Here is a 15,000-nt window from a genome sequence, read left to right as displayed (position 1 = left end):
TACACCACTGTACCGGCTGTCTACCTGTACTCTACTGTACTGGCTGTCTACCTGTTCACTACCGTACCAGCTGTCTACCTGTACACCACTGTACCGGCTGTCTACCTGTACTCTACTGTACTGGCTGTCTACCTGTTCACTACCGTACCGGCTGTCTACCTGTACACTACCGTACCAGCTGTCTACCTGTACACTACCGTGCTGGCTGTCTACCTGTACACTACCGTACTGGCTGTCTACCTGTACACTACCGTACCAGCTGTCTACCATACCAGCTGTCTACCTGTATCTACCTGTACACCACTGTACCAGCTGTCTACCTGTACACCACTGTACCAGCTGTCTACCTGTACACTACCGTACCAGCTGTCTACCTGTTCACTACCGTACTGGCTGTCTACCTGTACACTACCGTACCGGCTGTCTACCTGTACCAGCTGTCTACCTGTACACTACGGTACCGGCTGTCTACCTGTACACTACCGTACCAGCTGTCTACCTGTACACTGCTGTACCGGCTGTCTACCTGTACAGTACCGTACTGGCTGTCTACCTGTACACTACCGTACCAGCTGTCTACCTGTACACTACCGTACCGGCTGTCTACCTGTACACCACTGTACCAGCTGTCTACCTGTACACTACCGTACCAGCTGTCTACCTGTACACTACCGTACCGGCTGTCTACCTGTACACTACTGTACCAGCTGTCTACCTGTACACTACCGTACCAGCTGTCTACCTGTACACTACCGTACCGGCTGTCTACCTGTACACTACTGTACCGGCTGTCTACCTGTGCACTACCGTACCGGCTGTCTACCTGTACACTACCGTACCGGCTGTCTACCTGTACCAGCTGTCTACCTGTACACTACTGTACCGGCTGTCTACCTGTACACCACTGTACCAGCTGTCTACCTGTACACTACCGTACTGGCTGTCTACCTGTACACCACTGTACCAGCTGTCTACCTGTACACCACTGTACCAGCTGTCTACCTGTACACTACCGTACCAGCTGTCTACCTGTACACTACCGTACTGGCTGTCTACCTGTACACTACTGTACCGGCTGTCTACCTGTACCAGCTGTCTACCTGTACACTACTGTACCGGCTGTCTACTTGTACACTACCGTACTGGCTGTCTACCTATGCACTACTGTACCGGCTGTCTACCTGTATCTACCTGTACACTACTGTACCGGCTGTCTACCTGTACACTACCGTACCGGCTGTCTACCTGTACACCACCGTACCGGCTGTCTACCTGTACACTACCGTACCAACTGTCTACCTGTACACTACCATACCGGCTGTCTACCTGTATCTACCTGTACACTACTGTACAGGCTGTCTACCTGTACACTACTGTACCGGCTATCTACCTGTACACCACTGTACCAGCTGTCTACCTGTACACTACCGTACCAGCTGTCTACCTGTACACTACCGTACCAGCTGTCTACCTGTACACTACCGTACTGGCTGTCTACCTGTACTCTACTGTACCAGCTGTCTACCTGTGCACTACCGTACTGGCTGTCTACCTGTACTCTACTGTACCAGCTGTCTACCTGTGCACTACTGTACCAGCTGTCTACCTGTGCACTACTGTACCGGCTGTCTACCTGTACACTACTGTACCGGCTGTCTACCTGTACACTACCTTACTGGCTGTCTACCTGTACACTACCTTACTGGCTGTCTACCTGTGCACTACTGTACCAGCTGTCTACCTGTTCACTACTGTACCAGCTGTCTACCTGTACCGGCTGTCTACCTGTACACTACTGTACCGGCTGTCTACCTGTACACTACTGTACCAGCTGTCTACCTGTACACTACCGTACTGGCTGTCTACCTGTACACCACTGTACCAGCTGTCTACCTGTACACTACCGTACTGGCTGTCTACCTGTGCACTACCGTACCGGCTGTCTACCTGTACACTACCGTACCAGCTGTCTACCTGTACACTACCGTACTGGCTGTCTACCTGTACACCACTGTACCGGCTGTCTACCTGTACCAGCTGTCTACCTGTGCACTGCCGTACTGGCTGTCTACCTGTACACTACCATACCAGCTGTCTACCTGTACACTACCGTACCAGCTGTCTACCTGTACACTACCTTACCGGCTGTCTACCTGTACACTACTGTACCGGCTGTCTACCTGTACACTACCGTACCAGCTGTCTACCTGTACACTACCTTACCGGCTGTCTACCTGTACACTACCGTACCGGCTGTCTCCATTGAGTTAGAATGTAAAGTACCAAAGATAGAGCAGGATCATGTACATCACGTCTTTACTGGCGCGGAACAACATGTAGATAAATGCTAGAACGTTCCTCCTACTATGAAATGTCCGTCTGACGTGGTGCTTTGTGGTCCATGCAGACTGTTGCATTGACAAGGTAAAATACCTACAAAAGGGGGCTCTATTCAATCTGGGAAGCTGAAGAAGCGTGACAGAGTCCGCGACACATGCATCGTTTACCGTGAGATAAGTCTTCGCTTATTAAGCGGGAACATTGCCTTTCCATTTTATATATATATATATATATATAAATATATATATATATATTTTAATGTAACCTTTATTTAAACTAGGCAAGTCAGATAAGAACAAATTGTTTAAATCACACTGTAAAGCTGAACTTCCACAATGCGGACTGAATAGAGCCCCAAGAACACATGAAATGTCATTCAAACAAACACAAAAAATATATATAATAAACCTAAAAATACAAGAACACGTTAATATTAGTGCAAAGGTCTTATACATAAAAATAAAATAAAAGAATACACACGTTTAAACAATATTATATAGTAGCAACACTGTGCTTTGAGCCACATGTACGTTTGAGGAGTGTGGCGTGACCCTTAGGTAGCCATTGTAATCCTCAGGTAGCCATAGTAACCCTCAGGTAGCCATAGTTACCCTCAGGTAGCCATAGTAACCCTCAGGTAGCCATAGTTACCCTCAGGTAGCCATAGTAACCCTCAGGTAGCCATAGTTACCCTCAGGTAGCCATAGTAACCCTCAGGTAGCCATAGTAACCCCCAGGTAGCCATAGTAACCCTCAGGTAGCCATAGTAACCCTCAGGTAGCCATAGTAACTATCAGGTAGCCATTGTAACCCTCAGGTAGCCATTGTAACCCTCAGGTAGCCATAGTAACCCTCAGGTAGCCATTGTAACCCTCAGGTAGCCATTGTAACCCTCAGGTAGCCATTGTAACCCTCAGGTAGCCATAGTAACCCTCAGCTAGCCATAGTTTACCCTCCGGTAGCTTTGGGTTAAACCAACATCTACTCTGATTTCAAAGTACTCTCGTCTGAGTGTGTCAGAGTGCAGAATAACGGATTCAAACGCTCAACACCCGTTGAATATGTCCGGTGTCAGTAAACGCCGGGCAAAAAAAAACAACGTAATTCAATTGCTGCTTGTCACCGACGCTCTAGATAACATGAAAACAGCCTAACTAGCTCTGCTAGGGTGAGTAAAATGGTCAGAGTGAGATGTTGTCTCATTTGTGTCTCCGAAGTAGCTAGTTAACCGTTAGCCTGTTAGCTGTTGTTAGGGTCAGAACGCTCAGATCGCCCAGAGCGTCCACTGGTCGCTCTGAACGCTCCGGAAGTAAAACGCTCTGAATTGACAAACTCCCAGAGCGCCCTCTAGCACTCCAGACTGAATTTACGAACACACACACATAATGTTGCCCCCTATATCTTATTGGTCCTAGGTGATCTTATCAATCAGGGTTGGAGTCAATTCCATTTCATTTTTTTTCCCAGTCAATTCAGAAAGTACACTGAAAGCCCAAGTCCAATTCTCTTACATGATTTTCAATGAGAACAATGTGGAATGTGTTTTGCTTTCAGAATTGATGGGAATTACAATGGAATTAACCTGTCAATATCTATTCCATTGCTTTAATTGAGCAAACAATGAAATGTTATGTATGTCTGGCCTGTTGCTTTTCCCTTCTCTCTTCCACAAGATAAAACACAATGGGTCAAAACAGGCTGAGACAGGGGGAGACAGGGGGAGACTGGGGGAGACTGGGGGAGACTGGGGGAGACTGGGGTGAGACTGGGGGAGACAGGGGGAGACTGGGGGAGACTGGGGGAGACAGGGGAGACTGGGGGAGACTGGGGGAGACTGGGGGGAGACTGGGGGAGACAGGGGAGACTGGGGGAGACTGAGTTAGACTGGGGAGACTGGGGGAGACTGGGGGAGACAGGGGGAGACTGGGGGAGACTGGGGTAGACAGAGTGAGACTGGGGGAGACAGGGGAGACAGAGTGAGACTGGGGGAGACAGGGGGAGACTGGGGGAGACTGGGGGAGACTGGGGGAGACAGAGGGAGACTGGGGGAGACTGGGGGAGACAGAGTTAGACTGGGGGAGACTGGGGGAGACAGGGGAGACTGGGGGAGACTGGGGGAGACTGGGGGAGACATAGTTAGACTGGGGGAGACTGGGGGAGACTGGGGGAGTCAGAGTTAGACTGGGGGAGACTGGGGGAGACTGGGGGAGACTGAGTTAGACTGGGGGAGACTGGGGGAGACTCGGGGAGACTGGGGGAGACTGGGGGAGACTGGGGGAGACTGAGTTAGACTGGGGAGACTGGGGGAGACTCGGGGAGACTGGGGAGACTGGGTTAGACTGGGGAGACAGTGTTAGACTGGGGGAGACTGGGGGAGACTGGGGGAGACTGGGGGAGACAGGCTGAGACAGGGGAGACAGGCTGAGACAGGGGAGACAGGGGAGACTGGGGGAGACTGGGGGAGACAGAGTTAGACTGGGGGAGACTGGGGGAGACTGGGGGAGACTGGGGGAGACTGGGGGAGACAAAGTGAGACTGGGGGAGACAGAGTGAGACTGGGGGAGACAGAGTGAGACTGGGGGAGACAGAGTGAGACTGGGGAGACAGAGTGAGACTGGGGAGACTGGGGGAGACTGGGGAGACTGGGGGAGACCGAGTTAGACTGGGGGAGACTGGGGGAGACCGAGTGAGACTGGGGGAGACTGGGGGAGACAGAGTGAGACAGAGTGAGACTGGGGTAGACAGAGTGAGACTGGGGGAGACAGGGTGTGACTGGGTGAGACTGGGGGAGACAGAGTGAGAATGGGGGAGACAGAGTGAGACTGGGGGAGACTGGGGGAGACTGGGGGAGACTGCGGGAGACAGAGTGAGACTGGGGGAGACTGAGGTAGACAGAGTGAGACTGGGGGAGACAGGGGGAGACAGAGTGAGACTGGGGCAGACTGGGGGAGACTGGGTGAGACAGGGTGAGACTGGGTGAGACAGGGGGAGACAGGGGGAGACTGGGGGAGACAGGGTGAGACTGGGGGAGACTGGGGGAGACTGGGGAGACTGGGGGAGACAGAGTGAGACTGGGGGAGACTGGGGTAGACAGAGTGAGACTGGGGGAGACAGGGGGAGACAGGGTGAGACAGGGTGAGACTGGGGGAGACAGGGTGAGACTGGGGGAGACAGAGTGAGACTGGGGGAGACTGGGGTAGACAGAGTGAGACTGGGGGAGACAGAGTGAGACTGGGGGAGACAGAGTGAGACTGGGGGAGACAGAGTGAGACTGGGGGAGACAGAGTTAGACTGGGGGAGACATAGTGAGACTGGGGGAGACAGGGGAGACAGGGTGAGACTGGGGGAGACAGAGGGAGACAGGGGGAGACAGGGTGAGACTGGGGGAGACAGAGTGAGACTGGGGGTAATGGTCTCTATCCCACCAGCAGGGCCATTCATTGTAATGGTCTCTATCCCACCAGCAGGGCCATTCATTGTAATGGTCTCTACCCCACCAGCAGGGCCATTCATTGTAATGGTCTCTACCCCACCAGCAGGGCCATTCATTGTAATGGTCTCTATCCCACTGGCAGGGCCATTCATTCTATGATTAGTCAATACTTGCTGGACTGTTCCTTCAGGGTCTTAGCTGGTACTGTGTAGATCACTATATGGCAGGGGTACTGTGTAGATCACTATATGGCAGGGGTACTGTGTAGATCACTATATGGCAGGGTCTTAGCTGGTACTGTGTAGATCACTATATGGCAGGGGTACTGTGTAGATCACTATATGGCAGGGTCTTAGCTGGTACTGTGTAGATCACTATATGGCAGGGTCTTAGCTGGTACTGTGTAGATCACTATATGGCAGGGTCTTAGCTGATACTGTGTAGATCACTATATGGCAGGGTCTTAGCTGGTACTGATGATTGTCCTGCATGCAGTTTGTGTGAACAAGGACTTGCTTATAATGTGTGCTAATGGTGGTCTGTCTGAGGGGTACTGGTCTTTACTGTCTGAGGGGTACTGGTCTTTACTGTCTGAGGGGTACTGGTCTTTACTGTCTGAGGGGTACTGGTCTTTACTGTCTGAGGGGTACTGGTCTTTACTGTCTGAGGGGTACTGGTCTTCACTGTCTGAGGGGTACTGGTCTTTACTGTCTGAGGGGTACTGGTCTTTACTGTCTGAGGGGTACTGGTCTTTACTGTCTGAGGGGTACTGGTCTTTACTGTCTGAGGGGTACTGGTCTTTACTGTCTGAGGGGTACTGGTCTTTACTGTCTGAGGGGTACTGGTCTTTACTGTCTGAGGGGTACTGGTCTTTACTGCCTGAGGGATACTGGTCTTTACTGTCTGAGGGGTACTGGTCTTTACTGTCTGAGGGGTACTGGTCTTTACTGCCTGAGGGGTACTGGTCTTTACTGTCTGAGGGGTACTGGTCTTTACTGTCTGAGGGGTACTGGTCTTTACTGTCTGGTCTGTCTGAGGGGTACTGGTCTTTACTGTCTGAGGGGTACTGGTCTTTACTGTCTGAGGGGTACTGGTCTTTACTGTCTGAGGGGTACTGGTCTTTACTGTCTGAGGGGTACTGGTCTTTACTGTCTGAGGGGTACTGGTCTTTTGGTCTGTCTGAGGGGTACTGGTCTTTACTGTCTGAGGGGTACTGGTCTTTACTGTCTGAGGGGTACTGGTCTTTACTGTCTGGTCTGTCTGAGGGGTACTGGTCTTTACTGTCTGAGGGGTACTGGTCTTTACTGTCTGAGGGGTACTGGTCTTTACTGTCTGAGGGGTACTGGTCTTTACTGTCTGAGGGGTACTGGTCTTTACTGTCTGGTCTGTCTGAGGGGTACTGGTCTTTACTGTCTGAGGGGTACTGGTCTTTACTGTCTGAGGGGTACTGGTCTTTACTGTCTTTACTGTCTGAGGGGTACTGGTCTTTACTGTCTGAGGGGTACTGGTCTTTACTGTCTGAGGGGTACTGGTCTTTACTGTCTGAGGGGTACTGGTCTTTACTGTCGGGTCTGTCTGAGGGGTACTGGTCTTTACTGTCTGAGGGGTACTGGTCTTTACTGTCTGAGGGGTACTGGTCTTTACTGTCTGAGGGGTACTGGTCTTTACTGTCTGAGGGGTACTGGTCTTTACTGTCTGAGGGGTACTGGTCTTTACTGTCTGAGGGGTACTGGTCTTTACTGTCTGGTCTGTCTGAGGGGTACTGGTCTTTACTGTCTGAGGGGTACTGGTCTTTACTGTCTGAGGGGTACTGGTCTTTACTGTCTGAGGGGTACTGATCTTTACTGTCTGAGGGGTACTGGTCTTTACTGTCTGAGGGGTACTGGTCTTTACTGTCTGAGGTGTACTGGTCTTTACTGTCTGAGGGGTACTGGTCTTCACTGTCTGAGGGGTACTGGTCTTTACTGTCTGAGGGGTACTGGTCTTTACTGTCTGAGGGGTACTGGTCTTTACTGTCTGAGGGGTACTGGTCTTTACTGCCTGAGGGGTACTGGTGTTTACTGTCTGAGGGGTACTGGTCTTTACTGTCTGAGGGGTACTGGTCTTTACTGTCTGAGGGGTACTGGTCTTTACTGTCTGAGGGGTACTGGTCTTTACTGCCTGAGGGATACTGGTCTTTACTGTCTGAGGGGTACTGGTCTTTACTGTCTGAGGGGTACTGGTCTTTACTGCCTGAGGGGTACTGGTCTTTACTGTCTGAGGGGTACTGGTCTTTACTGTCTGAGGGGTACTGGTCTTTACTGTCTGGTCTGTCTGAGGGGTACTGGTCTTTACTGTCTGAGGGGTACTGGTCTTTACTGTCTGAGGGGTACTGGTCTTTACTGTCTGAGGGGTACTGGTCTTTACTGTCTGAGGGGTACTGGTCTTTACTGTCTGAGGGGTACTGGTCTTTACTGTCTGAGGGGTACTGGTCTTTACTGTCTGGTCTGTCTGAGGGGTACTGGTCTTTACTGTCTGAGGGGTACTGGTCTTTACTGTCTGGTCTGTCTGAGGGGTACTGGTCTTTACTGTCTGAGGGGTACTGGTCTTTACTGTCTGAGGGGTACTGGTCTTTACTTTCTGAGGGGTACTGGTCTTTACTGTCTGAGGGGTACTGGTCTTTACTGTCTGGTCTGTCTGAGGGGTACTGGTCTTTACTGTCTGAGGGGTACTGGTCTTTACTGTCTGAGGGGTACTGGTCTTTACTGTCTTTACTGTCTGAGGGGTACTGGTCTTTACTGTCTGAGGGGTACTGGTCTTTACTGTCTGAGGGGTACTGGTCTTTACTGTCTGAGGGGTACTGGTCTTTACTGTCTGGTCTGTCTGAGGGGTACTGGTCTTTACTGTCTGAGGGGTACTGGTCTTTACTGTCTGAGGGGTACTGGTCTTTACTGTCTGAGGGGTACTGGTCTTTACTGTCTGAGGGGTACTGGTCTTTACTGTCTGAGGGGTACTGGTCTTTACTGTCTGGTCTGTCTGAGGGGTACTGGTCTTTACTGTCTGAGGGGTACTGGTCTTTACTGTCTGAGGGGTACTGGTCTTTACTGTCTGAGGGGTACTGGTCTTTACTGTCTGAGGGGTACTGGTATTTACTGTCTGAGGGGTACTGGTCTTTACTGCCTGAGGGGTACTGGTCTTTACTGTCTGAGGGGTACTGGTCTTTACTGTCTGAGGGGTACTGGTCTTTACTGTCTGAGGGGTACTGGTCTTTACTGTCTGAGGGGTACTGGTCTTTACTGTCTGAGGGGTACTAGTCTTTACTGTCTGAGGGGTACTGGTCTTTACTGTCTGAGGGGTACTGGTCTTTACTGTCTGAGGGGTACTACTCTTTACTGTCTGAGGGGTACTGGTCTTTACTGTCTGAGGGGTACTGGTCTTTACTGTCTGAGGGGTATTAGTCTTTACTGTCTGAGGGGTACTGGTCTTTACTGTCTGAGGGGTACTGGTTTTTACTGTCTGAGGGGTACTAGTCTTTACTGTCTGAGGGGCACTGGTCTTTACTGTCTTGTCTGTCTGAAGGGTTTCAGGGCCAATAGTCTGTAGACTCATTACGGTACGAAGTGTGCTTAAGAAGGAGGAGATGTGAGGACGTAACTATATACATTTTGACAATCCCACTATTTCAATCACAACGTGGAATGCCTAAAGGAGTGTGTATGGGTGTGTGTAGGAGTATGTTTGTGCAAAAAAGGCTTGCTAAATGATTTGATTGGGATTAAATGGTATTGGCCAGTCTATCTGTCAAGACTGACAGTGAATACCAACAGGAGGGATTGTATAGTTCTGATGGTATTGACCAGTCTGTATTGACTCTGTGACAGTGGTGAGCGTAGAGCCCTTCATCACTACCAGGGTACCTTCCTGGGCCCTCCCCTGTCCTCCTGCACCTCTGCCGTGCTTGTCGGGGTGGAGCAGCCGGAGGGTTGTAGGGTTGTCCCCAGGGGCAGCGTGGCGGAAGAGGAGGACACCAGGTTAAGACTCTCCAGGGAGTCAGAGAGCAGGCGGTTGGTGTCGTGTTGGGGACAGAGGACATAGCGGCTCGGGTGGGTGTGGTGCACCTCCACCGTGGCCACAGAGTCCAAGCCCTTCAGGCCCCCGGCTGGGTCGCGTCCCCCCACGGCCCCCAGTTCCATCGACTCCTCCATGTTGACATAGAGGATCTCATCTGGGTCCTGGGAGTCCGGCAGGTCCTCGAGAGCCTTCTGCAGCTCCCCACGTAGAGTCTCAAACAGAGGACGGTCCTTAGGACTCAAGAACCAGCACGAGAACATCAGGGGATAACTGAAGGAGAGAAGGAGAGAGGAGAGAAGGAGGAGAGGAGACAGGAGGAGAGAGGAGAGAAGGAGAGAGGAGAGAAGGAGAGAGGAGACAGGAGGAGAGAGGAGAGAAGGAGAGAGGAGAGAAGGAGAGAGGAGACAGTAGGAGAGAGGAGAGAAGGAGAGAGGAGAGAAGGAGAGAGGAGAGAAGGAGAGAGGAGACAGGAGGAGAAGCGAGAGGAGAGAAGGTGAGGAGAGAAGGAGAGGAGAGAAGGAGAGGAGAGAGGAGAGAAGGAGGAGAGGAGACAGGAGGAGAGAGGAGAGAAGGAGAGAGGAGACAGGAGGAGAATAGAGGAGAGAAGGAGAGAGGAGAGAAGGAGAGAGGAGACAGGAGGAGAATAGAGGAGAGAAGGAGAGGAGAGAAGGAGAAGAGAGAGGAGACAGGAGGAGAATAGAGGAGAGAAGGTGAGGAGAGAAGGAGAGGAGAGAAGGAGAGAGGAGACAGGAGGAGAAGCGAGAGGAGAGAAGGAGAGGAGAGAAGGAGAAGAGAGAGGAGACAGGAGGAGAATAGAGGAAAGAAGGTGAGGAGAGAAGGAGAGGAGAGAAGGAGAAGAGAGAGGAGACAGGAGGAGAATAGAGGAGAGAAGGTGAGGAGATGGGAGATAGGAGAGAGGAAGAGAAGCGAGAGGAGAGAAGGAGAGGAGAGAAGGAGAGGAGAGAAGGAGAGTAGAGTGTAGAGGTTTGGTTATAACTAAATTTGTAATACTTGATTTAGCTGGAGTTTCACTATTGGGACATTATACAGTTTGAAGAAACGGTGGTTCCCAACCCTGGTCCTCCAGTACCCCAACAATAACCCTGGTCCTTCAGTACCCCAACAATAACCCTGGTCCTTCAGTACCCCAACAATAACCCTGGTCCTTCAGTACCCCAAAAATAACCTTGGTCCTTCAGTACCCCCAACAATAACCCTGGTCCTTCAGTACCCCAACAATAACCCTGGTCCTTCAATACCCCAACAATAATCCTGGTCCTTCAGTACCCCAACAGTAACCCTGGTCCTTCAGTACCCCCAACAATAACCCTGGTCCTTCAGTACCCCAACAATAACCCTGGTCCTTCAGTACCCCCAACAATAACCCTGGTCCTTCAGTACCCCCAACAATAACCCTGGTCTTTCAGTACCCCAACAGTAACCCTGGTCCTTCAGTACCCCAACAATAACTCTGGTCCTTTAGTACCCCAACAATAACCCTGGTCCTTCAGTACCCCAACAATAACCCTGGTACTTCAGTACCCCAACAATAACCCTGGTCCTTCAGTACCCCCAACAATAACCCTGGTCCTTCAGTACCCCCAACAATAACCCTGGTCCTTCAGTACCCCCAACAATAACCCTGGTCCTTCAGTACCCCAACAATAACCCTGGTCCTTCAATACCCCTACAATAACCCTGGTCCTTCAGTACCCCAACAGTAACCCTGGTCCTTCAGTACCCCCAACAATAACCCTGGTCCTTCAGTACCCCAACAATAACCCTGGTCCTTCAGTACCCCAACAATAACCCTGGTCCTTCAGTACCCCCAACAATAACCCTGGTCCTTCAGTACCCCCAACAGTAACCCTGGTCCTTCAGTACCCCCAACAATAACCCTGGTCCTTCAGTACCCCAACAATAACCCTGGTCCTTCAGTACCCCAACAATAACCCTGGTCCTTCAGTACCCCCAACAATAACCCTGGTCCTTCAGTACCCCCAACAATAACCCTGGTCCTTCAGTACCCCCAACAATAACCCTGGTCCTTCAGTACCCCCAACAATAACCCTGGTCCTTCAGTACCCCAACAATAACCCTGGGTCTTCAGTACCCCAACAATAACCCTGGTCCTTCAGTACCCCCAACAATAACCCTGGTCTTTCAGTACCCCAACAATAACCCTGGTCCTTCAGTACCCCAACAATAACCCTGGTCCTTCAGTACCCCAACAGTAACCCTGGTCCTTCAGTACCCCCAACAATAACCCTGGTCCTTCAGTACCCCAACAATAACCCTGGTCCTTCAGTACCCCAACAATAACCCTGGTCCTTCAGTACCCCCAACAATAACCCTCATCAAGGGCTACATCGACAAGGTGTACTGTTAGGAGTACTGAAGGGCCAGGGTTGGGAAACACTGATCTAGAACCTAAAAGGGTTCCTCGGCTGTCCCCATAGGAGAACCCTTTTGGGTTCCATTGTTAAACCCTTTCCACAGAGGGTTCTACATGGAACCAAAAAGGGTTATCCTATTGGTGCAGCCAAAGAACACTTTTTTCTAAGAGTGTCCCAGGCAAACTACATGGAAATCAGTATTTTATATACAGTATATTGACCCAGGTCTGTTTTTATTTACAGTATATTGACCCAGGTCTGTTTTTATTTACAGTATATTGACCCAGGTCTGTTGTAAGAAGAAAAACTAGTGTTGATCCACTCACATGCTGTCCAGACAGTCTGGAGGTTGTTTGAGACGGTTCCCTTGTCTCAGGTAGTCATATATCTCACTGTTCTCCACACCTGGGTACGGAGTCTGGCCGCGCGATGCTATCTCCCACATGGTCACGCCAAATGACCACTGAGAGAGAGGGAGAGAGGGGGAGGGAGGGAGAAAGAGGGGAAGTGAGGTAGGGAGAGAAAGGAGGGAGGAATGGATGGAGAGAGAGGAAGGGAGGTAGGGAGAGAGAGGGCGTGAGAGAGGGTCAGAGAGAGGAGAGTGGGAGAGGGTCAGAAAAATTAGGGAGTGAGAGAGAGGGTCAGAGTGAGGAGGGAAGAGAGGGTCAGAGGAGAGAAGGGAGAGAGGGTCAGAGAGAGGAGAGAGGGAGAGAGGATCAGAGAATGAAGAGAGGGAGAGAAGGTCAGAGAGATGAGAGAGGGAGAGAGGAGAGAGTGAGAGGGTCAGAGAGAGGGAGAGAGAGTCAGAGAGGAGGGAGGGAGAGAGAGAGGAGAGAGAGGAGAGAGAGAGGAGAGAGTGAGAGAGGAGAGTGTCAGAGAGAGGAGCGAGAGAGAGCGAGTCAGAGAGAGGAGAGAGTGGGGGTCAGAGGAGCCTCAGTCTCACACATTACACAAACACAAATCCACATTAGGAAAACAGCAGCTATGCCTGTGACCAAATCAAAGCATTAAAACACTGACATGTTCGCCTAGCCTAATTCCTCTCACACACACCAAAGAAGTTAGGCTTTATAGGAGGGGAATTAACTGGTGCTGAGAAAAAATACATTTGTATGCACACACATGCACACCACTATATACACACCACTATATACACACCCTATATACACACCCTATATACACACCACTATATACACACCACTATATACACACCCTATATACACACCCTATATACACACCACTATATACACACCACTATGTGCACACCACTACACACACACCACTATATACACACCACTATATACACACCCTATATACACACCCTATATACACACCACTATATACACACCACTATGTGCACACCACTACACACACACCACTATATACACACCACTACGTGCACACCACTACACACACACCACTATATACACACCACTACGTGCACACCACTACATGCACACCACTATATACACACCACTATATACACACCCTATATACACACCCTATATACACACCACTATATACACACCACTATATACACACCACTATATACACACCACTATATACACACCACTATGTGCACACCACTATATACACACCACTATATACACACCACTATATACACACCACTATATACACACCACTATATACACACCACTATATACACACCCTATATACACACCCTATATACACACCACTATATACACACCACTATATACACACCACTATATACACACCACTATATACACACCACTATATACACACCACTATATACACACCTATATACACACCACTATATACACACCACTATATACACACCACTATGTGCACACCACTACACACACACCACTATATACACACCACTACGTGCACACCACTACACACACACCACTATATACACACCACTACACACACACCCCTATATACACACCCCTACACACACACCCCTATATACACACCACTATGCACACCACTACACACACACCACTATATACACACCACTACACACACACCGCTATATACACACCACTATACACACACCACTACATACACACCACTACATACACACCACTATATACACACCACCACATACACACCACTATACACACACCACTACGTGCACACCACTACATACACACCACTATATGCACACCACTATATACACACCACTACATACACACCACTACATACACACCACTACATACACACCACTATATACACACCACTATATACACACCACTACATACATTATACACACCACTATATACACACCACTACATACACACCACTATATACACACCACTACACACACACCACTATCAACACACCACTATATACACACCACCACATACACACCACTATATACACACCACTACATACACACCACTATATACACACCACTACACACACACCACTACATACACACCACTACACACACACCACTACACACACACCACTATATACACACCACTATATACACACCACTATATACACACCACTACACACACACCTCTATATACACACCCCTACACACACACCCCTATATACACACCACTATATACACACCACTATATACACACCACTATATACACACCACTACACACACACCCCTATATACACACCCCTACACACACACCCCTATATACACACCACTATATACACACCACTATATACACACCACTATATACACACCCCTATATACACACCACTATATACACACCACTACACACACACACCACTACATACACACCACTATATACACACCACTATATACACACCACT

General features: G+C 50.0%; 1 protein-coding gene across 1 annotated transcript in view; it reads right to left on the bottom strand.

Moving 5' to 3' along the window:
- Positions 1–8,666: 8,666 nt before the first annotated feature.
- LOC124006491 (tyrosine-protein kinase receptor UFO) overlaps positions 8,667–15,000 on the bottom strand; it is a 99,114-nt gene continuing 92,780 nt past the window's right edge. Inside the window, exons 18-19 of the mRNA XM_046316542.1 lie at positions 12,546–12,682; positions 8,667–10,093 (exon numbers count right to left, since the gene is read on the bottom strand). Of these exons, the coding sequence (XP_046172498.1) occupies positions 9,658–10,093; positions 12,546–12,682 (573 nt within the window). The 3' untranslated portion in view covers positions 8,667–9,657. The remainder of the gene's footprint in view (positions 10,094–12,545; positions 12,683–15,000) is intronic.

This window comes from Oncorhynchus gorbuscha, linkage group LG19, assembly GCF_021184085.1.
Source record: "Oncorhynchus gorbuscha isolate QuinsamMale2020 ecotype Even-year linkage group LG19, OgorEven_v1.0, whole genome shotgun sequence".
In the NCBI taxonomy this organism is placed as follows: Eukaryota; Metazoa; Chordata; class Actinopteri; order Salmoniformes; family Salmonidae; genus Oncorhynchus; species Oncorhynchus gorbuscha.
This window is presented reverse-complemented; position numbering and strand designations above follow the sequence as displayed.